General features: G+C 32.1%; 1 protein-coding gene across 1 annotated transcript; it reads right to left on the bottom strand.

Annotated features, from left to right (window-relative positions):
- Nucleotides 1–10,785: 10,785 nt before the first annotated feature.
- Nucleotides 10,786–15,646, bottom strand: LOC11446121 (probable serine/threonine-protein kinase At1g54610). Its single transcript, XM_003593953.4, has 7 exons — nt 14,826–15,646; nt 14,019–14,303; nt 13,594–13,911; nt 12,989–13,216; nt 12,222–12,322; nt 11,846–11,963; nt 10,786–11,329 (listed from the first exon to the last, which is right to left on the bottom strand). The coding sequence occupies exons 1-7, from the start codon at nt 15,144–15,146 to the stop codon at nt 11,078–11,080; spliced, it is 1,623 nt and encodes a 540-aa protein (XP_003594001.1). The 5' UTR covers nt 15,147–15,646; the 3' UTR covers nt 10,786–11,077.
- Between the last annotated feature and the right edge of the window lie 412 nt (nt 15,647–16,058).

Raw genomic sequence — 16,058 nt, 5'->3', positions numbered from 1 at the left:
CACATATATCTTCTTCCTATCCAAAATAGTAAATACTATAGTCACATATATGATACTTGGCTCAAGTTGATGAATTAAACTGTATGCGAACGTGGACCTAGTAATACTTTTAGTATCTTCCCAACCAACTAAACACACCCTCTTTTCTTTTTTTATTCAACAAAAAGCGATGGAATCTTTTATTAAAGTGTTGACAGTATAGTGTATCTACAGTTACTGGAAACTATTGTTGGGATAATCCGTATAATTTTTTTTACTGTGGTAGCGGTAAAAAATTAAAAATAACAAATCAATCATATCCACATTACAGTGGATCGTTCTAAGGATCAACCTATCAAGAATGATGGTCAAAAGCCTAAAAAAACTACTCATATTGGATTTGGAGATATAGATTAGTTAGAAATATTTACCATCAACAAAACTCTTGAGCTTTCTCTCAACTTTATCTCAATGCCATATTTCATAACAACTCAAGAGAATCAAGGACGTTTGTCGGCCTAACAAACCATAAAATATGGGTGATTATAAAGACAAATTCGTTTCACATTAATGAAGTTAGTACATCCTTGGTTATTGAATCAAGATTGAATGACCTATATCTCAAATACTGTATTTTCTAACCCATTTGGGATTGGCCTAATGGTTGGCTTGAGATCTTGGAGTTTGCTCCTCCAGAGGTCTCAGGTTTGATTCCATCTAGCATTAATTTCGGTGGGCTAAGTCTCTCGCTTTAAACGGGACTCCCGCAAGTGGACGGTGAGATTGGTCCCCTCAAATTAGTCGATTCTTGGATTGGATACCGAGTTTTTTTTATAAAAAAATAATAATCTCAAATACTGTATTTTTTGTTCTACTCCCTCCAATTTCAAATATATATATATACAAACTAGATAATTTTTCAGGTTCATTGGATAATCAATGTATTTAATCTATACTCCCTCCGTCCCAAATTGTATGACGTTTTGGGCATTTCACACATATTAAGAAATGCAATTAATATTGTGTGGAAAATAGATATTATGAGTTGTTTTACAAAATTGTCCTTAATAAATAATATGGGAAATATAAATGAAAGAATTGAAAGAAGATAGAGTAATAATTAATTAAGGTTATAATTGGAAAAGTAACATTAATGTTGCATGGGTATTGTAAAGCGACATATAATTTGGGACAAATTTTTTCTACTAAAGCGACATACAATTTGGAACGGAGGAAGTATTATTAACCAAATACGTCAATTATTCAATAAATTTAAAAAATTAATCAATGTATTTAATCTATATTATTAACCAAATACGTCAATTATTCAATAAATTTAAAGAATGATGTTTACTTATATTTGAATCACATAGCATTTTAATAAATTAAACACTACATTAAAATTTGAATCATCTGATATTGATATTGATCTAATGATCAGGGTTGGACCGCATGCGTGCATATTAATTGCATTGAATATCAGAAAAAGGTATGGTGTGTTGCTTCTTCGAAAGGATTGGTGACTGAGCGGTTTACATATTTCCTTTTTATCTTGATCCGAATTTTATGATTTGTGTAGAAGAAATGTTCATAGCCGGAAAAATTGAACATTTATTTATTTTTGTAATTTTGTGATTGCCAAACTTAACGAGACCATTTCTAGGTTCGGTGGATCAAGTTGCATGCCATGACATATACGTAGTATGATAAACGTGCTTTTGGGATTTTCTAAGCATTAGATAGATGATGAGAGGGAATTTGAAAATATATTTTTTCTACCATACACCCCTTAGCACAGGGTCTCATAATTAAAGCCCCTCATATTTGAAAAAAAAGAAAGTAAAAGAAACGTTTACCTCCTGATAAAATTTGTCACAAAAAATATTGTTTACCTACTGATATCAATTGTGAATTCTTCTTAGATAAAAGGCTGTGTATTTGTAGGTAAAAATCATATTTCTACCTGTTGGATCAGTGAGGGAAGTTCGGGGGACCGTCCACATCGAGGCTAGAACAATCCCATAAGCAAGAGAGACATCACACTCTTACCCAAAAACCTTAAAGCAATAGGTTTATGGGTCCTCTTACTTATAAGGTGTTCAACATTTACTGTTTTATCCGATGTGAGACATATAACTCACACTTGTATACAACAACACTACCGTGACTCATATTTAATTATCACTTAATTGTGTGATGGACTTTTTTAAAAATTTCTTTTTAATTAATGAAAATTGTCATATTTGATTCAATTTATTTTATTATTCGTGTAGTTGTTGAATATTATTAGCATCAAAAGACATTTTTGTGGAATGTACGTAGTGAAATTGGTTTTTTAATGACTTGGATAATGCTAATGAAACTGTTATTGAATTGAATATCGGTCAAGTATTTTTTAAAGGGATATCATTCGAAGAAAAAAGTAGTTGGATGAGAATCTGAATACCCCATGAGCTTGATGTTATTGATTTGAACATACCCTTTTTATGTTATTGATGTCATTTTGTTTTTGTAGTAAAGCTTTTAAAAGAGGGAATGAGTCGATTAGCAAATTAGGGTTTTGGTGATTGGGCACATATTAGTCCAAGACTTAAGAGCATGAGACAGGTATGAAATATGTTAACAATATGACTAGCATCAAAAAATGAAGAAAAAAAAATTCAAAGAATTGTATTTGAAACGGGGTTCATTTTTAATATTTGATCTCTTCTATGAATTGAAAATAGAATGTTGTGTCTAGTGATGTGAATAAGCTTAGTCGAACTAAACTTTATAAATGTTAAGACTGACTTTTAAAAAATTGAAAGCCTAACTTTGGCATGTAGCATGTCATAGCATATGTTAGTATTTTTTTTTTCCTTCACCTAGACTTGAACATGAATCTTTTTGCTCTTACAAATCTTGCAACCCTTAACTCAAAAAATTGAGTCAGACCCCCAATTTATCTATTGCTTCCGTCGAGAATGGTAATAAGGCTAAGGCTAAGGATAAGGTCATAAAATAAAATAATGAATGAAGGAAAAGAAAAAGGAGGGTAGTCCTCCCCACCTCGCGTAAAACCCTCCAATATGAAAAACTCAAAATTGCCTAAGGCTTTGTTTGGGAGTTTGGAGGGAAGAGTTTTGGAAAGAAAAAAAAGGAACAAATGGAAGAAATAGAAGACATTGAGAGGAGAGGGCTTTGGAAGTTAATTTTTTACTCATAATAAAAAAAAATCCCTCTCATTTAGGGGAACTCAACAATTGTATTGGGGCGTTATGGAGAATTTATAAGAATTTTTTAAATTCAATCTTTATTTGTTATAATATTTTTAAAAGTTTATTAAAATAAAAAGAGAATTACAAAGAATACTAATTTCACAATCCAGAAAAAGTACAAGGTATTTGACCAGCAAAAACAAACACCATATTTCAAGAATTGAGACACATGATAGGGTTTGAAAACATTCAAAGTATCTCCTTTTTTTTCTCAGGGATAAACTATCTCTAAGAGGTTACTTTAATTGCATCTACAATCTCTTCAAGCACCAGAGTCTTTGAAGAAAAATCATTTCATTACGAGCCACCCAAATCTTTCGAATTACACTGTGCCAAATTTAGTTTTTGTTTTTGGCAAAACAAAGTTTAGTTTTTAATAGCAAGAATTAAATTGATTTATTTTATATTTTAGAGATTAAATTGTAAATAGAGTGAAAATTTATGTGTGTCACAAAACAAAAGAATCCTACATCATGAATAAAATGTTTTCAATTTCATTATCCTTCATGATATGATACAATTACACCTGTTGCAAAACTTTATATTTACACCACTTCATTCTGTCTTAATTTTGTTTTACATCACTTATAGTAGTAACATTTAAGATTACAAAATTAGTCATTATTTTTTTACAAGAGATTACGAAATTAATCAAATTTAGCCATTGAATCACGTGACATTATATTTCTTATCATCTACATTAAACTTCAAATAATTTAGACATGTTCACCATCTCCATTGGGAGGGTCTTAACTATTCAAGACATGGTATCTATTAGGTACCTTCAATGGGGAGAATATTTTTCAATGTCTTATAAGACTCAGGGTTTTACTTAAGACCCCCACTTTTAAACGGAACCTGCACTTTTATAATATTAAAAAAATTAAAATGTAATGATATAAAGTTATTGATAGTTGATTAATTGATTCTATTTAAGAACTTTGTGTGAGATCTAGGTTGGAGTGACTGAGTGCTTATTAGATACTACTATTAAAAAATTATAAATGAGTGATCTGTACACGTGAGACCCATTTAAAAATCCAAAAATGGATGTCTCCATTGTAGATGCTCGTATAAGCATTTCTTTTATAAAGACTCAAAATGATGTTATATTTTGATAATAACAACAACCATTTACCACATGGACCAATCCATTTTTAATATGTCTATCTTTTTTCCTTCAAAAGTAGACATATCAAAAATAGATAGATCAAAGTGGTAAAAGACTTGAGCCCCTTAAGCATGTAGTTAAGAGTTCGATTCTTAACCCATGCTATGGAAATAACTGTCTTTTCTATCTCAAGATCTCATGTTCGATTTTTCTTATGCCAAATTTAGTTGGGTAATCCATGCAAAGCTTTGCTCTAGCTCTAGCTTTATATGAACTTCTCGCAAATGAATAATGAGATTTACTCCTTCAGATTAGTTGGTTCTTGAATCAGAGGGGTCGGTAAATTTTATAATTTAGTGAAAAAAAAGCGGTATAAATATTAAAGTTTGATATCCTATATGTCATTCGATGTTTTCTCTTTATTTTATTATATCTCTTTTTTATTTTATTCTTTAATATTCTAATGTATATGCTAAAAGACTCATTTTGACTTCTACATATATAAATTATTTTTTAAATGTTGAAGTTTGATGCTGATTTATTGCTAAGGTACAATAAAACCGCATTGGTGCATAATTTTTTTTTTTTTTTTTTTAAAAAAACACCACATTGTGTGTATGAACTAACTAAAGATAAATTGGACAAGTTTATTGAAAAAGGTTTCGGGTGATTAATTTTAAGGAAATGTTAATCGGTGTTTCTGGAGCATTAGTTAAGGAAACAAATATAATAACATCGCGTTGAAATTTGTAAAATCAACTCATTAAAAATTTAAAAAGTATTATTTTTAATTTAAAATTTTCTTTTTTTGGATTCCTTAACCAGTGCCCCGGAGACACCGGTTAACAAAATCCTTAATTTTAATACCAAACTAATAAATGTCAATATCGGTTTATATTTTTATTTCACATCTTTTTTTATAAGAAATGTCAATATTGGTGTTCCTTTTCTTCTAACAGATGCATTGATGTACTTGGGAATTTTAATTATTGCTTAACCGTTTTATACACCTTGCTTGGTCATTGGTCAATTTCATCGATAAACCATTTAATTTGAAAGCCCGCAGAAATGATAAAGGTAAACAAAAAGCTGGATATTTGAAAATATATAAAAGAAGTAAAAAAGGAAAGTTGGTTGAAAAATAAAAGATTGCCAACACATCTTGATTCAATTGATAAGAAGTTGATCACTAATATCAGCTAAGCTTTTTCTTAAGTGTAAAATTTTATTGGTAGATAATTTGTAAGTATATTTATCATGTTTGAGTCGAAGTCTCTCGTGAGTTCCAATATTCAACTCTTTTTTTTTTTTTTGAAAAAGTAAAAAGACAAGCTATATATGATGGACCACTTCAATAAGTGATTTACTCGGATCCTCGATTGAAATACTGAACCGATCAATATCAATTTGACAAAAAAAAAATGAGTTGAATTTTGAGGCATCAAAATCTATTTTTCTCATGGTTTAATTTGTCAAACTAACACTAATCATTATCTTAAGTGTTACAACAACGAGGAAAACCTTCTAGTGATCCACTCTCTTAGGTGTGAATATTTAGATGTGAATTTGGAAAGCTAATGTTTAGTGTTGAGAACTATGACGGAACAATCACATCGAGCGTCTCTTGAAGGTTAAAAATGATGTAGAGCTCTTAAACCATCATGCCTTAATCCATATATCCACCCTCTTGGGTATGGGTATGTGGATTAATCTTGTCATCAAAAAATTGTTTCTCCTCTTTAAAAAAAAAAAGGCTAAATTAAACAATATTATCGTGCAGATTATATCAAAAGTCTGAGGTGAACCATATTTAAAGGTGGTTCACCATAAACCGTATTAAATTTTCTAATTTTAACCATTTGATTTATTCTTTAAAAAAGGACCGTTGAATTATGTAGGGTCTATTGCACTTTCCTGTGAACCACTAACACCTAACACTTTTCTCATTTTCTTCATCTTCTTCTCTCATCATCTTCATCAATCCTACCCAGGAAAGCAAAAAAATCAGAAGCACAAAACTTCATATAAAAAATTCAAGGGTTAATTAAGTTTTTGGTCCCTATAAATATCTGTAGTTTTGTTTTTAGTCCCTACAAAATTTTCCGTTAGTGTTTTTAGTCCCTGTTAAATTAAAATTTGTTTAATTATGCTTAAAATTTTAAATTTTTTAATGATATTTTACATACTTGTTTAAAACATTATAAAAGGTTCCGCCACAATAGATTAGCTCAAAATTTTATTTTTAAAAATTTTATTTTTAAAAAAATTATATTTAATTCATTACATGTTAAAAAATTCTAATTTTTTATAAAAGAGATTATTATAATGTTCTTAACATGTCTGTTAAAAATCATTTAAAAATATAAAAGTTTAAGTATAATTAAACAATTTTCAATTTAACAGGGACCAACGAATACTTTTAGTCCTTGTAAAATTAATACTTGCTTAATTGTGCTTAAACTTTTAAATTTGTAACATATTTTTCATATACTTACTTAGAATATTATACAAAGTTCCTCCGCAAAAAAATAACTTAAAATTTTATTATTAGGTCCAAATTTTCATTAATATAATATTGAAAATTTGGCTTTTAGAAAAATTCATACTTAATTCATTACATGTTAAAAAACTAAATTTTTTTACAAAAGAGTGTCTTACGATGTTATGAACAAGTATGTAAAAAATCATTAAAAAATTTAAAATTTTAAGCATAATTAAACAAATTTTAATTTAACAGGGACTAAAAACACTAACGGAAAATTTTGTAGGGACTAAAAAGTGTGATTTATTTTTATAGGGACTAAAAACAAAACTGCAGATATTTATAGGGACCAAAAACTTAATTAACCGAAAACTCAAACTAAAACAACAACAAACTTCATTAAATTAAAATACATAAACCTTCAAATAGAATTAAAACCCTGATTTTTTTTTTTTCTACAAAAATCCAGAAATCATCATCAATAGCAGCAACAACACATCAAAAAATCAAATTCAACCCTTTTTTATTCTTTTCATCATCATCATCATGAATTAAAAAAAAATGAATTTCTCCAAATTCAGCACATAAACAGCACAACAACAACATGGTGCTTTGAAACAACAACATCATAAAAAAATTATCTCTCCTTGTTGCATGATTCTAAATCAAACACAACACCACACCCAACACCGAAACACACAAATTAGATGGAACAAACCAGAAGCTGATTATGTAAAAGCTAATAGTGATGCTAATTTGTCTGAAATTGATACCTGGGGATTAGGGGCAGTAGTTCGAGAGTGACTGCGATAAACTCGTAAAAAGGGTGAACGGAAGTGTTTATGTTTCTAGATCTTACATGGGAAAGATAGTGCTGGGCATTAGAAATATGAAAAGTCTTTTTTATAAAGTGTAAATTTCAATTTACTAAGAGGGATGAGAATAAATTGGCTCATGAGCTAGCCAAATATACTTTCGTATGTTGTGTGGATGGAATCCGTTCCAGATCACATTATGTCCATTTGTAATGTTGGTTAATTCTTTAATAAAATGTTCTTTTTATAAAATAAAATAAAAATGTTCCTTGAATTTTGTATGAATATGAGAAGGGGTGGAAAGAAGAAGATGAAGAAGGGGAAAAAATTATGTGGTGATGGTTCACATTGTATTTAATGGACCTGCAATCTAATGGTTGAAATTATATCATAAATATTTGACATTAAAAAACTAACGGAGGGGACCAAAATAGTAAACGGAAGAAGATTTATGGAACCAAATTGAGACACTTTATAGTTAGGGGACCAAAATGAAATCCAAAAATAAGTTAAGGGACCAAAGCATGTATTAAGCCTATTATCTATTTAGGCTTAAATATTTTTCTTACCCTATAAAAATTCTTACTTTTCGTTTTAGTTCTCTTGATTTTTGTTCTGATTCTTAGTTCTCTTGTCCACACTTTTTGTTACTATTTTTAAGTCAGGTCATGTGTACCTTTCAAATTTTTGAATATTTTTTCTATATGAATATTTAGAATATTATACGAATGTCCTAAAAAAAATAGAATTTTTTAACGAAACATGAATTAAATATGAATTTTCAAGCAGTTCATATTTAGTTCATCCATTGTTAAGAAAACATTTGGAAAAGAGAATTCTATAATGTACTAAATATGACTATGAAAAAAAAATCAAAATTTTGATTGATAGATGAGTTGAATTAAAAGCAGAGACAAAAAATGATGATAGAAAACTCTTGGGGGAAATTAAAAGTAAAAAAAAAATAGAACTAAAATAAAAATGCAAACCCTAAATTTCTCTCTGTAGAAACATCTCTGACCTCTCTCTAGATCTCCACCGTCACCCTCCTTCCTTCCAATCTAACCTATATCCGCCGCGATGTAGATTCAATCGTTGGTGGTGCGATGATTGGCTTAGGCCGTCCGCATCACTCGGCCACCGGTTTCTCTCAGCAATTGTTTTCTCCATCGCCCGTGTTCATGGTGGTGTTAGTTTGCTGCGTTTTTTGTGATGGTTTGTGATGGTTTTCGGAGGGGTTTTGTGGCGGTGATGCTGCTAGCTTTTTGTGGTGGTTCTCAACGTAGTTTTTGTGGTGTTGCTGCGTTTTTGTGGCAGGTTTGCCTTTCATTGGTTTAGGGAGTGCAGGATGGTCTTAATTTGTCGTGTTTGTGTTCTGTTGGTGTATTCAATGTGTAAAGCTTATTTAATGGTTGTTCAATTTTGTGCTGCTATGGTTTTTGACATACTGCTTATGCATAATTTTAGGTGTGGTTAGTGTTGAGTTTAAGCCATATATTACTTGAATGTGGTTGTAGGCATGGACTTACGAAATTAGAGGTCTAAGGGAAAACATGTGTGCCAGAGGATCATGTTATGTGTAGGTTACCTTTTGTTTTGGCACTTTTGCTTGCTTGCACTCTTTTAGGACCTATGATGTTGTGTTATGGAGAAGGTAGTGTCTTGTTACTTATAAGTGTTAAGATTAATTTTTATTTTATTTTTATGTGGCGGTGAGTTTTGTTTGTGGTGATGATGTTGAGAAGCTCGTACGTTGTTTTTTTGTTATGTTGGATTGTGGTGGTTTTCATGGTGGTGCTGATACTTGGTCTTTTGTGGTGGTGCTCGTGGTGGTTTTTGGTGGTGATGCTCGTGGTGGCTGGTGTTGTTTTTTGGTGGTGATGCTCGTGGTGGTTGGTGTTGGTTTTTGGTGAGGATTAATGGTGGTTTTCGTGTTGGTTAATGGTAGGTTTGGGGTTGGTGGTGGTGCTTGTGGTGGCTAGTGGTGATTATGTTTTTTGAAGGTTTTCTTATATGAGTTTGTTGTTGATAATGTTTTCAAATACATGGATGTTAGACGGTGTGGCTTGTTTAAGGCGTTTAGACTTTGGTTTTTGGTGATGACTTCTTGGTTTGGTGTTTAGTTTTTATTGGTTTCGAGGGCCCTCAGTGGAGGGTGTTTTTGGTTTGTTTGTAGAAGTTTGTATTTGTACATGGGTGTTCCGCATATATACGACACACTTTTCCTTTGTATGTTGTTTTTTAAGTCTCCTAGCCTAGCATTCCTTATGCTTGCTGGGATCTTAGTGTTTTAAATAAATTTCATTTTAGCTTCTTCAAAAAAAAAAATTAGAACTAAAATAAAAAGTTAGAATATTTGTAGGGATAAAAAATATACTTACAAGAACAACAATCAAGTTTTATTCCATTAAATAGGATCTGCAACATAAAATATATTTAACCTCTTTTATTTATATATAGACATAAAATACTTAATATTACCGGTTTATGAACGTAAATCCCAGGAGTTTACCTAGACTCTCAAATTTGACAACTTTCTTTCAACACTCTCAATATAAACTAAATTGTTCTTCAATAAAAAAAATATAAACTAAAGAAAAAGAAACACCTTTTTTTTGGAATCTAACCGTCACCATTGGCAACAACATCTTTCCTTCTTAGTTTAGGAAAAGGTCGTGTTGTAACTTTATTATGATTAAATGTAAATGTAACTGGCACCAAAACTTAGTTTAGAAATTTAATTAGTGGATGGAAAAGGTGAGAGTTGATGTGACATGAAGAGTTTATAGTATAGGAAAGTTTCAAAGAAAATTGTCCTTGATCAAACTTGATGTGGAATGGTAGTTCAGCAGGGTCCCCAAACCAACACAAATGGAGTATAATGATTTGACCAAATGAAACCTCACCATAATGAATGAAAAAGAAAGTAAAATGTCATAGGTTGATTTGTCCAATGTCACATTGTTCATCTCTCCTGAGTGAAAGGTGCATACTTTAAATAGGTTATACCATAGCCTTTTATTTAATACTATTAATATGTAATTGAGTAACAAAAAAAAAACATAGTAGGGGAAAAAAACTACAAGAAAACTGTATACAAGTACTATAGTTCACATGCTTATGGAAAGCAGAGATTAAATGGAACAAAAATTGTCTGAGCAAGTATCAATATTAGGGAGAAATATAAACCACCACCATTATAAAAATAAAAATAAAAAAACTATTTATTAGATGTTCATCTAACCTAATTAAATTCTTTAATTTAAGTGGAAAAAAGAAAACTGGGATATACAAGATCAACATTTGCAGCTTCGCGAATACTCCTAAAAAATGATTGGTGTTAAATATACTACACAAGAATAAAGATTTCTTTGACTCCTGATACATTCTCATCATTCTGAGTTCTTTGATGAATTTGGATTGTATATGTTCGTCACCTGCCGTGTTTCTTCTTTCTCCTCGGTGCACCAATGCTGCCAGGATCTACCAATGGACCAGACCAAGTATGGATATCTGCTTTGGGTAGTGACAAGTTTGTGGAACTGAATGGAACATCGGAAGCATCGAAAACTGGATCCATGTGTTGTGAAGAACCCAAAGGATAGCCTAGATCTCCGTCTTGGTGGGGAGGAGGAAATTTCTCACTCTTGCTCTTAGCATTTGCGTGTGTGATCAATCGCCGTCTCTGTAGTAAGTAAGAGTTAAAGGTCAACGCGATTTCATATAACATATAAGCAGGAGATAACGAAATTATCCACAACAGTTCTAAATTAGCTTCATATATTTTTGGAGTAATAGTAACTACTTCAACCAAATTTCTCAAATCTAAAGCAGCATTCCAGAAGATGGCAACAACACAGTTCAATCTGCAGTTGTAACCTATCCATCAATGCTGTCTTGACCAACAGTCATTATGATCCACTTTAGAAGTTATCTTAATTAATTTCAGATGAAATTTAACTTTTTTTAAACTGTCAAGTAAAATTTTTTTGGCAAAATGATAGATGCAAATGAAGTTTAGTCAGACATGAAAAAATGACTAATTTGACATTAAGAAAAGAGCATGAAGAACCGGTTTGAAACCTTAAAATTAAGTTAAAAGACTCGTGTAATTTTGCCTAAATTTATTCCATGCTAGCATTAATCAGTAAGCAGTAAAAAAATCCTAGCTAGATTGAATTAGGAGTTTTATCAGACATACATCAATATTTGCTTGCAGTTCAGCATTGGCATCTGGAACGGGAAGTCCCCTCCTTACTCGCTCACGTGGACGTGATTTCTTGACACCATCAGCATTTGATCTACCAGCTGCTCTCAATCTACAGTCATGACATAATTTAAATTAAACAAGCATGTTCAAGTATATACACGTGGAGCAATTTCGCCGATTGAATACAGGACAGGGAGAAACAGAAGTGAATGAGCAAGTGCAACATTTGAAAAATAAAATTGAAAATGGATAGAAAGACACAATAGAAGAACAAAGTAAAGCATAACATGGTCAAATCATAACTAACATGCAAGTGTTTTGGTGAATATCTATTATGATAATTTAAGCCAAAAGCAAGTTAAGCAACCTTCTGGCTTCTTCATCCCGTAGCTTCGCATCCATCTCCTTGCTGGGAGGATATTTAGGAAGGCTGGAGGGATCACAGGCATATGGTTTAGTAGTAAAGAACTGCAAAAGAGAAGCAAATTACATCAAACTAGGATCTTTATATCCAATGACTGAAACACTGTACAGAATGCAATTACGATTCAGTATATCTCAAGCTTAAACCTATATATAATTGCCAGCTTATAGCTATGTCTGCCACTCTTTGGAGAAACAAGGAACTACACTGCTAACAAACTATAGAGTTAAAAAAGAAAAAAATGTTCCCTTTCGTACTCAGAGGAAAATGCCAAATCAAAATTGGATGTATTGAAGTTTAGTAGTTCAACAATAAATAATCTTCATTTGGAAAGTAAGAAAAATGAATGTATTGAATGTACATACTTAGTATAGTTATGACAAACCAAAATCATGCAGGAAAAGTAAGAAAAGCTATTCATGGTGGAAAAGTATTTACAAAAGCATGATCAATGTGGAAAGTAAGGAAAGCCATTCAATCCAACTTATCTAAGAAGAACCCTCATAATATTATGAAATTGTTATTATTCATAGTTATTAAATCGAGAATAGAGCTATAAATTAGGGTATATTAACTATTTTCTTTAAGACTTGGACATGATAAACGCATCCAATTATAGATTGTAGCATTTTCCGGTACAAAGGGGAGAAAAGCGCAAGATATTAGGTGACCTCGCAACACTAATTTAGTCCATTCAATTATTATCTTACTTCACTATGCAGTGCAGCAGTGGCAGTCAGACGTTCATCTGGATCGATTGCAAGAAGGGTCTCGATCAATGGCAGGGATGATGGCGGAAAATTCTTAAAAGTCTCCGCTATGCATCGCTTGTATGATTGTTGGGGCTTAAAAATGGTAGCATGCGGCAACTTTGACTTTTTCCAATAGTCTTCAGAAGGAGAACCGCATAGCTTAAATATCTTATGTAGCTGTTCCACCTACAAACCATGATGGATACTATATCATTAAAGTATGAATAACAGATCTTGAATAAATTACAACAAGTAAATTGGCCACTGGCAACAAATATTGCAGTATAGATTAGTAAACCGAATAAATATTATGCTAGAAAAAGGTGCAATTATATAACTCAGTGTTGTCAATCGCAGATCATAGAACATAGTGATTTGTTCAAATTCTACTGTGCTATAGCACCGTTATAGCCGCAACTTTATAACAGTTTATACGAAATAGCATATGGAAGAACAATAGTGATTGTGTTTTGTTCAAATTCAGCTAGACAATAGTGCTAAAGCAGCAATTTGACAACACTGGCTTAAATATCTTATGTAGCTGCTCCAGTCATAGAGATTACCTCTGTTCGACCAGGCATGATGGGTTTTCCAGCCAACAATTCTGCAAGAATGCAGCCAGCACTCCAGAGGTCCACGCCTACACCATATTCAGTGGCTCCAAGAAGAAGTTCTGGAGGTCGATACCATAAAGTCACGACTCTACTGGTCATAGGGTGCTTGTGATCGGGATCAAAGAAGGAAGCTAATCCAAAATCAGCAATCTTGAGAACTCCATCATTATCAATAAGAAGGTTTGAACCCTTTATATCACGATGCAGCACGTGACGGTTGTGACAATGTTCCAGCCCAGAAAATAGCTGATGCATGTAACATTTTACCTAAAATTACAAAGAAGGTCGGCATAAAAAAAACTACCCAAAAAAGATTAAATTATTCCTGAATCATCGTATATCAACAAGAACATGTACTTTGTAAGGTAAACCACCTGAGGCTCCGTGAACTTAATTGCAGGGTTTGTAGCAAGTCCAGCCAGATCATGTGCCATGTATTCAAACACAAGATATAAACTGCATGACATTCTAGATGTCACTAAGCCTTCTAGTTTGACAACATTGGGATGATCCAAACGACGCAGAATCAGAATCTCTCTGGCCATGAACTTCACACTCTCAGGCTCTAAATTGTCGAAACGGACCTTCTTTAAGGCTACAACCTTCCCTGTTAAAGTATCCCTAGCTTTGTAAACATTGCTGTATGTACCTTGCCCAATCTGACACAAAAATAGCAAAGACACCCATCAAAGATTCAAACTTTTTCAAGCAAACATAAAAAAAGTAAAAATTTAAGACACGAATAGGCGGATTGTTTTCAATAAGTTTCAAACAAAAAACAAAATGTCCAGAATCCACATTACTATTTTTAGGTGTTACCATTGCTTGCATTCAGAAACCAAACAGCACAAATAATAAACAAGCCCTCCTTTTGAGCCAATTCCTCACATTATCTTAAATCTTAAAACTCCAAATAGCAATGTACTACATGTTTGGACTGATGGTGAACTTGGCAGAATCACGGCGCCGTTGTGATTCTGCCAAATTCACCGTCAAACCAAACATACAAATAGTAAGTTAGTAACATTGAATACTCTTTAAAGGAAATGAGCAATTAACAAAACAAGACAAACTCACTTTCTCAAAAATCAATACACCAAATAAAAAAAATCTAGACACAATCTTAAATCTTAAATTGGAAACAAAAGCAATTATCCACTTGAGTCAGAGATTTCCTTTACCTTATCAAGCTTCTCAAAAGTATCAGCTCTCCTAGGAACCAATCCATTAATAGCTTCACCAGCAACCTTAGAAAGCCAAGAAGGCCAACCAGCTGCAACCTGTTCACCATGAACATTATTAGGTGGATTACTCAACCTCGGATTCGCCTTCGAAGATCTTCTCCTTCTCTCCCCACTAGGCCTTACTCTCTTCTCCTCTCCACCCTCTTTCACATTCTCAACCTCTCTACCACTACCACCACCACCCACATCTACTTTCACTTCTCTCACTTCCTCTCTCCTCTCTTCCACTGATGACTGTTTACCGAACACACAACCCATCTCTCAAAATCTCTCATTTACACTTCCAACACCTTCATCAAAGTTCAAAAACCACATTTTGCTTCAGTTTCTCACCATCCATAACAATTCAAACAAATGCTAGTTGAGAAAAACCCTAATGAGAAATCTTGTAAATTAGCTGGAATAAGCAAATGCTAGTTGAAAAGATTGTAACTTTGGCAGACAAAAGTGAGAAGCAATGATTTAAGAGACACCCCACAAATTGTGGTGTAGTCAAAGAAAACAAGACTAGTGTTTTTTCTTTGTTTCTTTTTTGTCCTTTAAGGTGGGTCTTTTATGTATATATTTGTTTTCTATTTATTGATTTAGGAATAAGGATTTGTGTGTGGAAGAGGATCAAAGTTGAAAAAACAGTTAAGGTTGAAGTTTGTTTGGTCTTACTAGTAGCAGATTCAAAAGGATGATGAGTGAAAAGAAAAGAAAAGAAAAGAAAAGAATGTTTTGGTTTGGAGAGAGAAGAAAATGTGGGGATGAATGCAATGGAATGGAATGGAATATGGATCTCCTTTTTACTGTTTTTCAACTTCTAATCTTCTTTAATTAATCTCTCTATTAATTTTTTGATTAGCACACCACACCAAGCAAACAAACAACAAAGGTAATGGATCGTTCAGTTCAGTAAATAAAAATGGATGCTTATGGTAAATGTTAAACACTCATTAAAGATTATAAGTTGTAAAAAAATACATGTAATTAATGTTTTAGAAATTGAAATATTTGACTTTTTTAAAAAGTGTTTCGAGAGCACTTGTTTTATTTTGTCTAAAACTCAATAAGACATAATAGATGACAAAGATCTATTTTAAGATATTTAACATTTCTAAATTCAACATTGTATGATTTTAACCTAAAATTCTAGTTAAATTAAAAAAATATATATATCTTACCATC

This window comes from Medicago truncatula, chromosome 2 (genome assembly GCF_003473485.1).
Source record: "Medicago truncatula cultivar Jemalong A17 chromosome 2, MtrunA17r5.0-ANR, whole genome shotgun sequence".
NCBI lineage: Eukaryota > Viridiplantae > Streptophyta > Magnoliopsida > Fabales > Fabaceae > Medicago > Medicago truncatula.
The sequence above is the reverse complement of the archived record's forward strand: the minus strand, read 5'-3'. Positions and strand labels throughout refer to the sequence as shown.

Coding starts and splice junctions, on each gene's coding strand:
- LOC11446121 (XM_003593953.4), bottom strand. CDS start 15,146: ATGGGTTGTGTGTTCGGTAAACAGTCATCAGTGGAAGAGAGGAGAGAG. Junction 13,912..14,018: donor TTAAGTTCACGGAGCCTCAG/GTGGTTTACCTT, acceptor TTGTAATTTTAG/GTAAAATGTTACATGCATCA. Junction 12,323..12,988: donor CTGCTGCACTGCATAGTGAA/GTAAGATAATAA, acceptor TCTCTTTTGCAG/TTCTTTACTACTAAACCATA.